This window comes from Puccinia triticina, chromosome 10A (assembly GCF_026914185.1).
Source record: "Puccinia triticina chromosome 10A, complete sequence".
Lineage (NCBI taxonomy): Eukaryota > Fungi > Basidiomycota > Pucciniomycetes > Pucciniales > Pucciniaceae > Puccinia > Puccinia triticina.
The window spans coordinates 5,925,793-5,943,658 of record NC_070567.1 but is presented as its reverse complement, the minus strand read 5'-3'; the positions used below and the strand labels follow the sequence as shown (position 1 = coordinate 5,943,658).

At 51.7% G+C, this 17,866-nt stretch overlaps 2 protein-coding genes across 2 annotated transcripts; one reads left to right on the top strand and one right to left on the bottom strand.

The window, feature by feature from the left end:
* Positions 1-10,419: 10,419 nt before the first annotated feature.
* PtA15_10A611 (uncharacterized protein) lies at positions 10,420-10,990 on the bottom strand (the record flags this gene model as incomplete). Its single annotated transcript, XM_053160805.1, has 2 exons — positions 10,420-10,708; positions 10,779-10,990. 2 exons carry the CDS (start codon positions 10,988-10,990, stop codon positions 10,420-10,422), a joined length of 501 nt encoding a protein of 166 aa, XP_053024742.1.
* A 4,583-nt stretch (positions 10,991-15,573) lies between these two features.
* PtA15_10A610 (uncharacterized protein) lies at positions 15,574-15,937 on the top strand (the record flags this gene model as incomplete). The annotated part of the gene is made up of 2 exons (XM_053160804.1): positions 15,574-15,775; positions 15,858-15,937. 2 exons carry the CDS (start codon positions 15,574-15,576, stop codon positions 15,935-15,937), a joined length of 282 nt encoding a protein of 93 aa, XP_053024741.1.
* Positions 15,938-17,866: the final 1,929 nt, after the last annotated feature.

Genomic DNA, 17,866 nt, shown 5'->3' with positions numbered 1-17,866 from the left:
ATGTAAACAGGTCGGGTTTGGGTCGGAAAACTGTGCCCAAACCCAACCCAACATAAATGCCGGGTCGGGTCAAATATTCAAATACGCTGACCAAACCTTCACCCAATTAGGCATGATGCGGGTCGGGTTGGGTCCGGGGCGGGTCTCGGGTCAACCCGACCTTTTACAAGATAGGAGAAAAAAAATGAAAGAAGGAGAATAAGGAGAAAAAATGTGAGATTGATTTTGAGTCCTAGAGCTTTCATGTATATACAACAGGAGATCAAGTGAAATAAAAAGAATAAAGACTCTTTTGAGCCAGAAGGTGCAAGGGATACCAAATCCAAGTTGTTATCATCACACACTATCAGCCCCTCTTCAGTTCGGATCCAGTTCTGCGCTGTGGAACTCCGACCGGTGCTGGGCCGTCGGCAGTTACTGGAAGGGATGTTGCGCTCTTGCGCTGCCTTCGCGGTGGTCCGGGGGAGATTCTTGGATTCGAGTGATAGCGGAAGTTGGGGGGGGGGGGATTTTGGTTTGAGACGACAGGAGGTAGATTCCCGTCGGCGGTGGTTTGTTTGTTGAGAATCTGGGAAAAGCCGGCGAACTGGGCCGGGGAACAGTGATCTTAAAGAGGGGAATCTGGAAGAGGATCGACGCGGGGCTGAGAGGAATAACTCAGAAGCTCCGCGAGTATATCTTGACTGGGATCAATAAGCTTTTAGATTCGAGGTGACGAGATGATCTGACAAAATTTTGGGTTCAGACGAAGTCTCATGCCGTCCCTTCCGCCTAAGCTCCGAAGAACTTAAACTTCAGGGATGATGACAATCTTGTGACAGGTCATCACAACCACCCGCGCGCCTATGCGCGCGCCACAACTGAAAAGGAAAAGACAACAACTAGGAGGCTAAGGAAAAAAGAAAAGAAAACCAACCCACCACACTCTAACCATCCAACGCGCGCAATATGAAAGAAGAAAATAACCAAACATGATGAAAAGAAACTGGCAGGAAAACAGAAGCATGAAAAAAAAAGAAAAGAACAAAAGAAAAGCAAGAAAAAGAAAACCTGAAACGCCTTGAGGAAGCCTTGAGGAAGCCTTGAGGGCTGGAAACTTGAAGTCTTGCTGAGCTTGAAGTCCCGCCGGATATCCTGCGCGCCGGCGGCGCCACGAGTATGGTCACCACATCACACCACCACTTGGAGTCTGTCCCTAGACTCCTTGGGAAGCTTCCGGGCAATCGTGGGAGAAGTCTAACACACAGTGGGAAAGGGAAAAGAGGGGATCCCAAGGGCTGCTCACAGAGTGGCTGAAGTAGGGCTTATGACGACGGCGGTAGAAAATACCCTGAGGTGCATACACATGGGAGGACTTACTTTTGGTCAGAAGTGCCTCCACGAGAATAAAACCGTTTGACCTGATCCGCGGCGAACCGGCGCTTCAATTCCGTGCCGTCGAGCTCCGCCAGCACGTAAGACCCTCCCTCGACTTGCTTCACAACGCGATAGGGACCGTTCCACCGATGAGCAAAAAGGTTACCCCACTGCGTCTCCAGAGACCGGTTGAAAGCAAGGACCTGGTCGCCAGGCTTGAGGGGTTCTCGGATCCGCGACGCGTTCTTCTCATCCCAGTAGCGCAGAGAATCTCCGCGCGCATCCATCATTTTCCGATAAGCAATTCCACGCGCCTCTTCACTACGCTCGAGCTGCCTCGATCGCGCCACTAAGAGACTGGTCGTGTCCGTCACAGCGTCCCAATCGACGCCTAGAAAAGACTCGATCTCCAAATCTAAAGGCAGGACCGCACGCTGACCGAAAACAAGTTCGTACGGAGAATAGCCCGTGGTTCTTTTGGTAGAGATGCGGTCAGCAAAAAGGACGAGGGGGAGGAACCTGCGACAATTCTTGCTGCTCTCGCCCGCCAACTTGACAAGTGCTGATTTGAGGGGTCCGTGTCCACGCTCTACCATACCCTGCCCCTCAGGGTAATAGGGGGTAGAAACCCTGTGTTGACCAGGAAGGGTGCGCAGCATCTCAGCCAACGCGCCGCCGAATTCAGAACCGCCGTCAGTGGAGTAAGACCGTGCTAGACCATAGCGCATGGTCCAATTTTCTTGAAGGAAGGTAGCTACTGCCTCCGAGGTCAGATTATTGAGGATTTTTGCCTCCACCCACCCTGAAAAGTCGTCGCGAGCTACAATGAGGTACTTCGCGCCGCTAGCCTTCAGATGTACGGCGTCCATGGAAACGCGTCCAAATACGGTTGACTCTCCGGTCGGGTATCGCAACTCCAGAGGCCTCCTGAGATCCTTCTTCTGGCACGCCTCGCAGCTGCGACACCAACGCTCGACCGCTCGCTTGAGGGAAGGCCACCAAAATCTTTCCGATACCCTTCGGTAAGTCTCCGCAGTGCCGCGGTGGCCCAGGCCTTCGTGCAACTCCTGCAGAATCGAATCCTGTTTCTCCGCGATGGTTACAACAATGCGCGGCAAAGGGCTACCGCGCTTCATCAGTCGACCGGCTTGCAGAAAGAAATCCGCGGCTCGACGCTTCAATGCACGAAATTCCTGATCATCGGATCCATCAGGACGAGCCAGCGTTGCTAGGAAGATCTCCATACGCCGCCAGAAGCCTTCTTGATACCCGGAATAGCCCACTTCAGCGGTGACAGAGAAGGAATTGAGTGGGCGGACCAACGGAGAGTCTTCGTCAAACTCAGATGTCGGCGGGTCGGACTCTTTGTCGCCTTGAGGGCGACGCGAAAGGCCATTGGGCATTAAAAAAGATTTTCCAGGGCGGTGAACTATATCAAACGAAAAGAGTTGAATAAAAGCTACCCAGCGCGTCATGGGGGCGTTGGGCAAGCTCGGCGCATTGATCATTTGGATGAGAGACTGAGCATCGACCTGAAGCTCGAAGTGTTGGCCCCACAAGATTGTTTGGAGCTTTTTGAGAATCCGAGCTACCCCGCATAGTTCTAGCTTTGATTGAGAGTAACGCGACTCCACGTCCGAGAAAAGCAGGGATTCGTAAAGCGCTGGGCGATCCAATCCGTTTGCGTCTTCTTGGGAAAGTACTGCGCCGGCTGCGTGGAAACTAGAATCGACAGCTAACTTGATCTTGCCCGCGTCCGGGCCGTAGTCGATCTTGACAAGGATGATGTCCTGGCCCACAATAAGCTTTAGCTCTTCAAAAGCGTCTTTGCAGTCGGCGGTCCAAACAAACTCCGCATCTTTGCGCGTCAGTCGACGGAGGGGCAAACAGATCTGGGACAGGGAGGGGATGAATATTCTAACGTACACCACCACCCCCAAAAACCCGCGCACTTCTGTTGCGTTCACTGGGGTCGGCCACGAGAGGATCTTGTTGATCTTGGTCTTCGCCATGCGTCGGCCTTCCTTACAAACCGCGTGGCCCACTATCTCCAGGGCGGGGACACAAGCCGCCAACTTGGATGCCGACACAGTTAAACCAGATTCCTCAATCCTGAACAAAATACGCTCCAACGTTTCGGCGTATTCCCAGACGAAGCGCCGGATGCCAGAGTGCCAATCCAGAACTTCGTTATCATAATCTGAAACTGGGCCTTTAATACCCCCATCGTTGATGAAGATCCCGGCATGGTCCGGAATCTCGTCTTGAAGAATCCAGACCATTTGGGCCTGGTAAACTGCCACGGAATTCGTTGCCCCTTGAGGGAGCCGGGTGAGTTGGAACCTTCCAAGCGGCGTATCGAACGTTGTGAGCGGCCTTGAGATCGGATGCAGAGCGCGCTCGTCGTAGCCGCCCATGATGTCGCCGAGGCCGTAACAAGCGCGCCCAGAAAAAGATTCGACGAATTCTTCAGTGGCTGGAGGGACGCCGGCATCCCGAATCGTGACTTTATTTAACGGCTGGAGGTCGTGGACTATCCGCAGCTTCCCATTGCCTTTCAACACACAGAAAACCGGACTCGTGTAGCTGGACGTAGATTGTTCATAAAGCCCGTTGCGCACGCGCTCCCGGATGATCCTCGTGAATTCCTCCATCTTGGCTGCGGGGATAGGAATCTTCCTCTTCTGCCAGGGTTCGTGCTCCACAACCGGTATGATATAAGGAAGACCATATGATTCTTTAAGCAGACCGCGCTGAGACTCGTCGAAAGCTATGGCAAGGTTCCTTTCTGCCAACACATTCTTGATGAGATCCAACTCCGCTGGGTATAACCACCCTGGGGGACCGAAATTAACTACTTGAAGACTCTGCTCCGTGACTCGTCCGCATGGCACAAAAGGGCCGGCCAAGGAGCGCGAAAGACCGCGGTAAGGATCACGAGAAAGGGAAGGACGCTGCAGCGGGGGGTTGAGGCTCTGTGGCATGGGTTGATTCACCGGCTTGACTTTCCGCGCCGCCGGTTTGTATTTGGCCGCGAGAGAGAGAAATCCGCCCTCCTTCCACGAGTCCACAAGCGCCAACTGCGCGCGATGATTGAGCCCGCATTCAAGAAGCCGCCGGGTCCGATGTTCTGCGCTGTCCTCGAAAGCTGCCTTCTCTGCAAAAGGGAGACCAGACGGATAGGAGTGGCTCACGAGTGTGGCGCGTGGTAGGGCTTTCAAAGTTTGCGGAGCATCACGCCTCGGAGGTGCACATTGGGAGGAACTTACTTCTACCCCAAATGGCCTCCACGATGGTCCAAACTCCACCACACCACCTTCACAATCCAGAGTCCAAGAAAATAGTTTATCCTCGTTGCGGAGAAGACTTCCGGTCGCCGTCGTGCCGCCTAAGGATGCCAAGAAACCAAAATCCGGGGTGCGGCTCACAGCTGTGGCATGTAATGCTTGCAACGACGAAAGAGCATCTAGCCCGGAGGTGCATAGCTGGAGAGAACTTACTTCTAGTTCCTCCGAATGCGTCCGAGTTTCTATTCCCAAAGAAGATAGTTTCTCCTCGTCGCGGAGGCTCGGAAGTTTCTCCTCGTCGCGGAGGCTCGGAAGTTTAGCCTCATTGCGGAGGGTCTCGAAGGACGGAAATAGATTAACCTCGTTGCGGAGGACCTCGGTGGGTAGGACGAGTTTATTCTCTTCGCAGAGACGTGATCTAGTAGGTAGTTTATTCTCGTTGCGGAGACGAAGGTGAGCCGCAGCGGGGTTGTGAAGCAGAAAGTCCGAGTCAGAATCCTCAAACGCCTTGATGCCGTTTACACGAAGATCCTGAGACAACAACGGGAGCGCGCGTTGAGGCGGAACTTGAGAAGGAACCCGTGTTCGATGGGATGAAGGTCCACCTGAAACATGAGAAGGGATCGGAGGTTGTTCTTGGCTCACGAGTGTGGCACGCGGTAGAGTTTTTGACGACGAAGTAGCATCTAGCCCGGAGGTGCACAATTGGGAGGAACTTACTTCTACTCCTCCCAGCCTCCGCGGGGTACCAATTTCCTCCTTGCGCGCCTGACCGCGCTCACCATCTCCAAAACACAGAATCCGGAAATTTGAAGTAGAAGAGCGATCTGAGACGGAACCGGAAGAACTTGAGGAAAGGAGATCTGAACCCAAGAGAATATTTCTAAGATTTAATTGGATTTTGGGATGTTTTTTAGCTTTATTGTTTTGATGGATACCAGAAGAAAACGAAGAATAGCGCCCATGAGACTCTTGATTAAAAGTTGACCCAGCGGCGAGACTGCGAGACTCTACATTAAGTCTGCCGCTTCCCGAGTCAACCTGATCTACAAAAAATGACGACCTTCAACGGGGTCGTCGCGCGCTTTCCCTTTGCGCGTCAGGATCGCCTTGCGACCGCCTCCCGGGAAATCACGCTCCCAGCGTCCCGAATCCACAGAACAAAGAGTAATCTCGATTCTCCGACCATTGGCGTCCGGAATGAGGATCTTCTCGCCCGTCTGACCAGAGAAGGCGAGTGTGACGTCGAAATCCATGAGAAAAGGCCTTCCCAGAATGATGGGCCCGTCCATGCGCGTGATCCAAAAGTGGCAGGTGCCCACTATTGACTTCCCGATCCTAATGGGGACGTCTTCGGCGACGCCAACCAATTCACAAGCCTGATTCCCGATGCCATACACTGCTGAGCTGAAGTTGACGCGGGGGCTTAGATTGAGCTTTGATGCCTTCGCATCCGAGATCAAGTTCAGTTGAGATCCGGAATCCACTAAAGGGGCCGCATTGCCTTCATCTTCTCCGAGCAAGCAGGGTAAATACCCCAATGGGCAAGAATACAGTCGATTCTCTTCCTCTTGAGGCGGGGACTCCTCCAAAAGCGTCCCGGAGTGGACCTTCAGCTCCTCGGCGTTGACTTCTACCCGGCGCTTCGAGACCCACCGTTTCATCCCATCGGCGATGGCTGGCGCGACGGCACATAACTCTGCAACCGTAACCGTCAACGGGAGGTCAGAAATCTTCTGCAGCATGCCTTCGACTGCTTTAGGGTGATCCTTGGCGATCCCTCTCTCGAACCTGACTCTAGATGGGCCTGAATCCGATTTAGAGGGAGCAGAAGAAGGACCGGTTTCGACCGGAACTGACGGCTGGGGCGGGCCGGCCGGTGAACGCTCAAAAAGCTCGGGCTCAGCGTCCATATCTTCAGCTTCTGATCCGGAACTAGGAGAAGGGGCTTTCTTTGGGAACTTCTTAGCGGCAGAAGCTGGGACTGCCGGGGCCTTATAAGGTTTAGGCGCTTCGTGCTTCTTGCGCGCCGGATCCGATTGATAAGAGCCAGAAAAAGATTGGGAAGACACAGCCGGGGGGTACCATGGGTCCAAAGACCCGCAAGCTGCTCGATATTCCGTAGTCGCTGAGCTGGCCTGCGGTTGGAAAGAAGCAACCACGTGCCGAATCGGTTGTGACGCATCAAAAGGAATAAGAGCGCCATTTGGGAGGAAAAAGTTGGTTCCTTTTTGCTCGACCAACTTCTCCTCCTTATCTTTCTTGAGCTCGAAACAGCGGGCAGTACCGTGGCCCTCCCTATGACAGTAATAGCACACTAGAGGTCCGCGAGGCCTGGGCGGAACAGAGGATGATTGAGGAGCCGCCAGTTCTTTCTTGATCCTTTGTTCAAACGACTGAAGCATACGCGAGAGGTCGTCCACGGTGGCTGGAGCCTTCGACGCTGAGTCCACTGGCTTGGGTTTCCTGTCCGCTTCCATCTTCTGCATGATCTCGTTCAAATTCTTGAAAGTAGAGTCGACAACTGGAGCGGCTGATCTAGAATCTTCAAAGGTGAGGGCCGTTTGAGTCCTCATCACCTCGTCGACGGCCACTTTGAGAACCTCGAAAGCAGGCAGTTTGAACCGATTGTCCAAGGTGGTGATCATCTCTTTTGATCTGATGAGCTGATCTCTGATACGCTCCTGGACACCCGCCGAGAATGACTTGTAGTACCAAGTCCGCAATTCCTCAACAGAGTCGATGTGAGCTTTGCGAAGAAGATATGACTGGATCGGGTCCCACACTCGCCGAAAAGCCTGATACTGGCCCACCGTCGCGACGCCGCCTTTATCCATCCATTCTTGGACCAAAGATTCCAAATCCCGCGTCGTAAATCTTGCAGTATCCACTTTTCCCCAATACGCAATCATAGCAGCTTTCAGGGTGGCCCAAACTGGTGGTTCGAAACCGTCCAGTGTCTCGAGAACGTCCTTGACTGCGTCGTTGCGAACAAAGAACCGGATTTGCTGGGCCATATCGGCTTCGGATGCGCCATCCAGCTTGGCAGCCAACTGATACTCCATCAAAAACCGCTCGACGTTGGTTCCGTCGAACCCCAGCGTCTTGTCCTGAGGCTTGATCTTCACCATCCGAACGCTGGATGTTGCTGCAGATGCGTCGGCCATCGCGCTAGGAGGAGAGGCCAAAATACTGACGAAGAAAAGCAGAGGAAGGGTCCGGTGCGGCTCACTTGCGTGGCAAGTGTAATGCTTTCGAAACGTGTAGCGAAGACCCTCGGAGGTGCACTAATGGAGAGAACTTACTTTTATCTCTCCTAACCTCCGCGAAACAAGTACGCCAAACACCGTCGACAACAGAAGAAAACAGTCGTCCGTGGCCGGCAAGAAGGGAAAGGAGATCTGGGAAGGGAAAGAAATTGATTAAAAGAAAGGATCCCAGAGGGAAAGCGCCTCAACCGCCGATCGTCTCGAAATCCGTAAGGCGAGACTGTAAATCTTGAGGTCGCTGGTTCGATCCCGGCTCGGGGGACCAAATGTGGAACTCCGACCGGTGCTGGGCCGTCGGCAGTTACTGGAAGGGATGTTGCGCTCTTGCGCTGCCTTCGCGGTGGTCCGGGGGAGATTCTTGGATTCGAGTGATAGCGGAAGTTGGGGGGGGGGGGGATTTTGGTTTGAGACGACAGGAGGTAGATTCCCGTCGGCGGTGGTTTGTTTGTTGAGAATCTGGGAAAAGCCGGCGAACTGGGCCGGGGAACAGTGATCTTAAAGAGGGGAATCTGGAAGAGGATCGACGCGGGGCTGAGAGGAATAACTCAGAAGCTCCGCGAGTATATCTTGACTGGGATCAATAAGCTTTTAGATTCGAGGTGACGAGATGATCTGACAAAATTTTGGGTTCAGACGAAGTCTCATGCCGTCCCTTCCGCCTAAGCTCCGAAGAACTTAAACTTCAGGGATGATGACAATCTTGTGACAGGTCATCACAACCACCCGCGCGCCTATGCGCGCGCCACAACTGAAAAGGAAAAGACAACAACTAGGAGGCTAAGGAAAAAAGAAAAGAAAACCAACCCACCACACTCTAACCATCCAACGCGCGCAATATGAAAGAAGAAAATAACCAAACATGATGAAAAGAAACTGGCAGGAAAACAGAAGCATGAAAAAAAAAGAAAAGAACAAAAGAAAAGCAAGAAAAAGAAAACCTGAAACGCCTTGAGGAAGCCTTGAGGAAGCCTTGAGGGCTGGAAACTTGAAGTCTTGCTGAGCTTGAAGTCCCGCCGGATATCCTGCGCGCCGGCGGCGCCACGAGTATGGTCACCACAGCGCGCATACAAGTGCTTCAAGAGTGGTCGGTTGTAATTGTGTTTGATTACTGCTGAGTACTCTTCCGCCTGTGGAGAATGCCGACTCCAATGCAATCGATGTCATTGGAGTCATAATCTGCTTCGTCAGACGAACTGGGAATCACGGCCGCGGGTTGTTTTCTCTTGGACCGTCGCATTGTTGGGGTAGGAGTCGGAACGTAGGATGGGGCTGGGCTGGTGGATGCCAATGTTGGATGGGTGAGGGGATATCTGATATCCTGATTACATTGGAATTAATTGGGTCAGGGTTGGGTCATCGGGCCAACCCAAAAAGGAATTTGCCCGTCCAAACCCGAACCCAATTAACAATCGGGTCTTGCCGGGTTGGGTCGGAAATGGAGTTTATGACTATTAGGCTACCCAAACCCAACCCAAGACCCAACGGGTCTCGGGTCTCTGTCAGGTCAACCCGACCCACTTGCATCCTGACCTGACAGAGGCTTGCTTCGCGAGTTCAGCCTACCCCCCGGGGGCCCGAAGTCTTGAGGGACTTTGTTAAGTTTGGAACTTTGTAATATAGGATGAAGCGGACCACAGATAGTCACAAAAGATGGATCTGAGGGTTCTGAAGGCCTCAAAAAATTCAGAAAAATTTGGAGAGATTCTCCTTGATCTTGGGAATCTTTTGTTCCCCCAAACCTTTGCTGCCCAATGGGAAAGGGTGAAGCCAGAAACGTTTGAAAAAAGACATAGTTCTGATTCTGTCAGCCCAAACTTGGACATTGGGTGTAAGTCCCTCCTTCGGAGGGTCCCGGCGGGACAGTGTCCCCCCTCAAATACACCCCAGATGCACTTTTAAAGTTTTCCTTTGGGAGACCTTCAAAGGGAGCGGCTACATTCAAAAAACCATTGAAGTGCCCTCGTTTGAGTAGCTTTCAAAAGTCATCCAAAAATTTTCCCAATTTTTGGGAAAAACTTTGGATGAATTTTGAAAGTATGAATTTATCCAAGAAAAACCCGCCCAACCAGTGGGTTTCACCGGATCATCTCTTTGGAGTTCAACTCTGATTGCCCTTTGAAAGGCCTTTGGTGGAGAAACTAGCTCCGCCGAATGTCTTTTGAAGGGTACACGGCGGTTGCATAGCGCGGTCAAAAGAGCCGCAAGTTCGGCCGTCAAATTGACGGTCCCCCCTCAGCCATTGTTGACCGGCAAAAAACAGCCCCCGCGTCAGCCGTCAAATTGTCAGCCCGCCCACCAGAGAGAAGCTGGGAAAACAGCTGGCAAAACTTCTGGCCCGCCGACCCAAGCAGCAACTTGACGTCAACCCCCAGCCCAGGCACATTTTTCCACCGTCTGACAGCAAACAACTGCTGATCAGCCTGCCACTTCCCCCGCAAAACCTCAGTTTGTTTTTTGGGACACCCTCAGGTCAACTCACAAGGCACTTGCATTTTTTTTCTTTTTCTTTATGGTTTTTGTGTACAAGTTTTAATCAAACAGAAGGAAGAGAGGCAGTTGTTATTGGTCCTGATATGAGGGAGACAATTGCCGGCAAAAAACGGCTTCCGACCGAGAGACTCCAGCAGTCTACCAAAGCCCGCCCAGCCATCCAGGCGATGATTTGGATTGATGGGGATGCGGTACGAGCTGGCATCTGAAAAGTTCTGAGTAGCGTTGACGACGACGGCAGCGACCAAGAGACCAATGGTGATGGCCCATTGATAACAGGCCACGACAGCACCACGGATCCATTTCCTGTGGCAGGAGGGGATTGCAAGTGAGTCAGTCAGGGCATGGATGAGAAGGCAAAGAAGAAAGGACAAACGGGGCACATTCAGACTGGTACCTGGGGACCAGACAAGACACCATTCCGAAGCCCAGACCGGCAAACACACGGCCAACGGCAAAGACGGGGACAGAGGTGGAAGCGGTTTGCAGGGCCACACCGACACAGAAGACGGCGCAGGCAACAATGACACCCCATCTGCGGCCAACTGTCACGGGGGATGGGTGGCAGAGTGAGCTTGGATGTAACATGTACTGAGGGAGTCTGGATACGTACGGCGGTCTCCAAAGGGGTACACTAACAGTGCACCTGTAAACGTTCCGGCTGAAAGGATAGAGGTGACCAGATAATCATTGGCAGTCGTGAGAGGTGGATGTGTGATATTCCAGCCAGTGATGAGTTCTTGTTTTTGCAAAAGGATGAGGCTGGAGGTGTGGAGAATGAATATGTGTCCTCCGCTGTTCTCCGATGAGCGGACTTTGAAAAAAAGAGTGGGAGCCGAGGGTGACGTGTCCCTCCAATGAGCGGCCTTGGTAGAATTTTATAATCTGCCCTCTTGGGTTAGGGCTATTGGCAAATCAACCCAGGCAAGCTAACAGAAGTTAAAATTAAGTTGCCTGAAGTCAAGTGCTGGCGGGTGGGCTGGCTATTTGGCTGTCAATTTGACGGCTGACGCAGGGGCTGGTAGCTGACCAGTCAAGCCGACTGATACTTGGCTCCTCACGTCAAATTGCCAACCAAAACTTTAATATGTGCAACTGCCATGTATTTGGAGGATGTTTGAGTGCCATCCTCAGGGTTCCCCACCCAAGGATATTCAAATGATTTTTGAATCTGACCCATTGAGTTTGACCAGTGGTCCCAATATAGAGATGTTGACTTCGAACCCGTTGCGGGTATCCGCTATCCTCTGGCGGGTATCCGCCAAGGCTGGCGGATACCCGCCAGGGGATGCGGATGCGGATGCGGATGTCTGGTTTGCTGGTAAAAACCAGAGGATACCCGGGTATTCCGTCGGTTATCCGCTCATCCCAGAGTCTTTGCGCCGCAGCTGCACAACACACAATCTTTGACCCAGCCTCTGTACTCTTGGCCCCGCACCCCGCCCGCCCCTTGGCCCCGTTCCCCGACCCCTGCTCCCCTATATGTCCTCCCACCCCAACTATATCCTCCGATCCGGACCATATCATCCTACCACCACATCATGAACCGACGCAAGCGCCCCCGATCGATCATTCCACCATCACCATCACCAGAACACAAGGCCAATCGAACCACCGTGGAGTCACAAGATGAACGTGACAATGGAGAATCATCCACCCCTATGGCAACCGATTCAACCGACGAGCAGCGCCTTCGTAAGTACTTCAAGAATATTCTAGTCATTCATCGCTCCTCCAGCTAACCCTTTTGCATGTAGATCATGCACAGAGGCTCGCACGCAACCAAGTCAGTTCAGCTTATGCTTCCTATGAGACACCGACACTTTCCGATCAGCTTGATAAATTCAAACGCCGCATGATCGCATGGAAGTGTAAGATGTGAGTTTATTTTCTGCTATTTCGCGAGACCAACCATCACCGACCGCAAACCCATCATCAATCTCCGAGCACCCCTTGTCCCCCAGTATGTACCCTGATCGCTCGCACGGCTTAAGGCTGACGACCATCAGGGCACTAAAGGGGCTCGTGTGGTTCTCGGCTGCCTTCAACCACCCCATCTCTGTCAACTGAGCTCAAACCAGTCGCCTCCAACGCCCGTAGCCACGACATGCTATTTCTATCAATGGATGAAAACTAATCAAAGACTTGCACCTTTCAGATGTTGTAAGACTATCAATCGACCAACATACGAATCATCGTGCAGCAATCTCCTCACGCATGCAGGCCGATGTCTGAGGAAGCAGAAAATACCTTCAAGTAACAAGACACTGGCATCGGTTGGCATATCCGGCACGGGAGACATTGACCCACGGGAGGTGGGTGTTTTTTGATTAGTAGAAGATCATATTTTCATTCAACTGAATCGTCTGTTGACTCTCACTCTCTTTAGGTTACACAAAGATGTGCCATCTGGTGCGCCGAGGGTGCCAAGCCGTTCTTGGCCTTGGAAGATAGAAGCCTCAAGAATTTTCTACATCCGACAATCCTCAAGTATCTACCAAGTCGAAATACGGTCGCCAAGGCCGTCCACATGTTATACTTAGCGGTTCAGGAAAGGTTATGTATGGAATTGAAGGTGCGCCCATATTTCATTTTGTTTGATTTCCTTTTTGATTGACTATTGCTTGAGATATTCAGCACCATGAGGGGGCGCTGTACTTAGGAGTGGATGCATGGCAGACTCCCAATGGTTATGACATCATTGGCACGGTGATATACCGCCTTTCCGAAGATAGTGCCGGTAATGTTGGATTAGAAGCATCCCCGCTCGACTTCGTTCAGCTTAAAGAGCGGCACACCGGTGAATACTTGGCTCGAATGGTCCAGTATATCGTTGAGAAGTTTGGCTTGACCAATCGGGTGAGAATTGTCTTTTCATATTCTGGCTTGATTTCACTTCCCTCTAACCCTGCTCTTTGCTCTCTTCCTCTCTTTAGATCTTTGGTATCGTCTCTGACAACGCGGCAAATAACAAGACAATGATTGGTGAGTTGGCTAAACTCAATTGGAAGCGTTTCCAAGGGGAGACGCAGTGGATACGGTGCTTTGCACATATCCTAAATCTTATCGTCAAGGCCATACTTCGACCGTTTGCACGTGTCAAAAAAACGACCTCAGGGGCTGCCGAGTTTGAGGATTCGGATGAAGAAGAGGAAGCATGTGATCTTATTGATAAGTATGCCGATAACTGACACTCTCAGTATTTTGGTGTTCAAACTAGCTGATATGTGATAATTGCATCTACAGCTTCAAAGATCCTGACCAACGTGAATCAGATGATGAAGCGGATTCTATCCGAAGCAATCAACCATCAGAAATTGATACCGCCGATGAACCTGCAGAAATCGATGGTGAGCTCGCTGACGAAGATGAGCTCACTTTGGCTGATCTGGAAGACCTCGAAGAGGAAGGACCAGGAGATACTTATAGTTCGGAAATGTGTCGCCGAACCCTTGCAAAGGCAAGTTTGTTTCACTCAGTCTCACATGATCGTTACATTATCTTCTGTTAGTTAACAATGACCCAACGGTTCCCTACAGTTCCGAGGGATTGCAAACAAGCTCAAGAAGTCTCCAAACTCCAAAGCGAAGTTCGTCGAGGTTTGCAAAGAAAACCAAGTCGAAAAACCGCACAGCATCGAGCGTGACGTCCCAACACGCTGGAACTCCACCTACATGCAAATTAAGAGCATCGTCCGATGTGAGGATGCCCTGTAAGTACAATTGAATCGTTAACACTCTGCGGGTCATCAAACCTGACATCTTGTTCATACCAGCATCATATGGCAGCGCGATAAGCAGTTCGGGACGCCGCGCAACCTTCATGTGACCCAAGAGGACCTTGACTTGGCAGCCAACCTGGTCCAGCTCCTCAAACCTTTCTACGAAATTACACTGGAAATATCGAAAACAGGATCAGCTCGCGTGGCTCAGGTGGTTGTGATGATCGATCAAATAACAGCAAATCTGTCGACAGTGATTGCAAATACAGATGGACACTACCCTCCTGCTTTAAGAAACGCCTGCCGATCGGGCCTTGCAATCACAAACAAGTATTACTCTCTTACTGACTGCTCACCGATTTACAGGATAGCCATGGGTGAGTCTTTTCATCAAGCCCATTTCTATTTCATGATAAATGTTTCTAATGAATTCAATTGTTTTTCTAAACTTGAAGTGCTGCATCCATCTTTTAAAGATGAATACTTTAAGCTAGCTAAGTGGCCTCAGTCCTGGATCGACGAGGCAATAAATCTCACTCGGGACATGTATAATACCTGGTATAAGCCAAGACAACCTACCGCAGCGCCAAAACCAGCCAAAAAAGGATCCCCAAAGGTAACTCAAAGCTCTCCTCTAGATTCTTTGTCCTTGTCTGACTTAATCTTCCTACAGCCATCTGGCGTTTTGGCAGGGCTCGGGGCGGCCGCATTAGCAAGATCAGCCGAAGCTTCGTCGGACCCCGTGGATATATGGCTCAGCGGTGGGCTCTTTTTGGAAGACGGCGAACCACTTAACGGTCTCACTTGGTGGGCGGAGCAGAAACGCAGTGGAAATACACATCATGGGCTGTTACAAATGGCCCTCGACGTCTTGTCTTGCCCAGGTAGGTGAGATTTTCCTCAAGTATCTCATCATTTTATGGTTTCCTGAATGTGATCTTGATTGATTAATAGCGACAACAGTTGATGTGGAGCGTACCTTCAATTTTGGCCGGGAGTATGTCTCTGCCAGGAGACACAACCTCCATCCAAAATCGGTAGGTCGAGGCATGGCCTTGTCGTTCTACTCAAAGAACGACAAGATTCCACCTCTTGCTCTTCACGAGTACTTAGAAAAGCGCAAGAACAAGATCAAGTCGAGAATGAAGGCTCCTGTGGTGACAGTGGATTGATATTGTCATCACAGTGATGCCATATAGCAATGAAAACATAACTTTTGTGTCTTAGTGAGTTTTGAGGGGCGGGTATCCGCTGATACCCGCGCGGGTATCCGCCCATAACAGCGGGTATCCGCTGATACCCGCGCGGGTATCCGCCCATAACAGCGGGTATCCGCCATTGGATGCGGATGCGGATGCGGATGTGAGAAATTGGGAAAAAAAGCAGCGGGTATCCGAACACGCGCGGGTACCCGGATGCAAAGTCAACATCTCTATCCCAATATTTCCCAATGTACAGCGCAGTGGGCCGCAATACGCAGCAGCTGCCTTTTTTGTGCGACTTCAATGGGAAACAGAACTCCCAGACTTCTTCATCCCACCTGTTCCTCGCCAATAATGCTCCTCCCATCATCTCTTCATTTTCCCTCATCTCCACCTCCCTCACAGATCACATCCTCATTGGCCGAGCCCGCTGGGACCGTGAGTTCCAGGGTAAGTTGAAGTCTTACTGCAAGTTTAAGTCCAAAGTCCAGTAGTAAACTCAACTCATCTGATTCTGCTTCTGGTTTCACAGCTTGGCTTGATCGCTGCCGTTCCGAATCAGCCCAATGGAGGACTGAGCCCAAGAGCCTGGATGGCACACATGAAGATTAAATCATTCTCAACTCCGTTTATCTTGATCTCTCACTTCCTTTCTCTCTTCTCCCCCCCCTCCTCTCTCCCCTATCTTGATCTCTCACTTACTTTCTCTCTTCTCCCCCCCCCCCCCCCCCTCCTCCTCTCTCCCTAGTCTACACTACCAGATATATGATTCAGTTATTAGAAAGCTTCCCCAACAAACTTTGTAAAGGGTTTTTTTAGGGTCAGCCTAAATGCACTCCAAACCTTTACTTCATGAACTCCACATTTTTGGCTTTGGGGGGCCAGCACTCCAAAAAAGTTGGAGTGCCTTGATTTTGTACTCCCAAAACATGGAGTCCCCAGATGGGCACTCCATGTTTCTTGGAGTACACAACTGGGTACTCCAAAATTGACCAAAACAGAAGAGTGCAGCTAGATGCACTCCAAAAAAAATGGAGTGCAAGCCCAAGCACTCCACCTTTTCAGTGAAGGATTTTGGCTTTGCACTCCAGCTAGCAAATACCAAATGGAGTGCATTGGGGTGCACTCCAAGTCTCCTTTTGTTTGGAGTGCCCACAGCAATCACACCTCTCGATGACCGGTCTGGACCGGTCATCAAGGGGACTCACACAACCGGTCATCCAGAGGACTCATACCTCTTGATGACCGGCGCGGACCGGTCATCAGTCACACCTCTCCATGACCAGTGTGTACCGGTCAACAAGGGGAGGTGCTACTCTTGATGACCGGTCTTTACCGGTCATCGAGGGGACTCCCACCTCTTGATGACCGGCGCGGACCAGTCATCAGTCACACCTCCCAATGACCGGTTACCACCAGTCATCGAGAGGACTCACACCTCTCGATGACCGGTCATCGAGGTGAGTCACATTTCTCAATGACCGGTCAGACCAGTCATCCAGGGTAATACATAACACCTCTTGATGACCGGTGTACCAGTCATTGAGGGGAGGTGCTACTCTCGATGACCGGTTGGTCTGACCGGTCATCGAGAGGAGATGTTACTCCCCTCGATGACCGGCACAGACCGGTCATCGAGAGATGTAACTCACCTTGATGACCGGTCATCACCGGTCATCGAGTGTTATTACCCTTGATGACCGGTCTGACCGGTCATTGAGTGGTGTGAGCAGTGTGAGCCCTCTCAATGACCGACCGGTCATCGGGAGCATCGAGAGGTGTTAGTCCCTTCGATGACCGGTCTGTGCCGGTCACCAAGGGGAGCAGCACCTCCTCTTGATGACCGGTCAGACCAACCGGTCATTGAGAGTAGCGCCTCCCCTCAATGACTGGTACACACCGGTCATCAAGAGGAGGTGTTATTCCCCTCGATGACCGGTCTGACCGGTCATCGAGGGATGTGACTCACCTCGATGACCGGTCATCACCGGTCATCGAGAGGTGTTATTACCCTCGATGACCGGTCTGACCGGTCATCAAGAGATGTGACTCACCTTGATGACCGGTGATGACCGGTCATCGAGAGGAGGTGTTATTAGCCTCGATGACCGGTGTGACCGATTATCGAGGTGTGAGTCCCCTCGATGACCGGTCTGTGCCGGTCATCGGGAGGTGTGACCGGTCCGCGCCGGTCATCGAGAGGTGTGAGTCCCCTTGGTGACCGGCACAGACCGGTCATCAAGAGGAGATGTTACTCCCCTTGATGACCGGCACAGACAGGTCATCAAGAGGAGATGTTACTCCCCTTGATGACCGGCACAGACCGGTCATCAAGAGGTGTGATTTCTGTGATTTCCCTCAATGACCGGCGGTCCGGTACAGACTGGTCATTGAGAGGAGATGTTAATCCGCTCAATGCCGGTCTGTACCGGTCATGGATATCAGGAGGATCAAGTGGGGTGTGTTTGTACATAGCCCAGTTGAAGTTGTAGGCATCTGGCTGGAGTGCACAGTACTGCACTCCCCTTTTGAGGAGGAGAA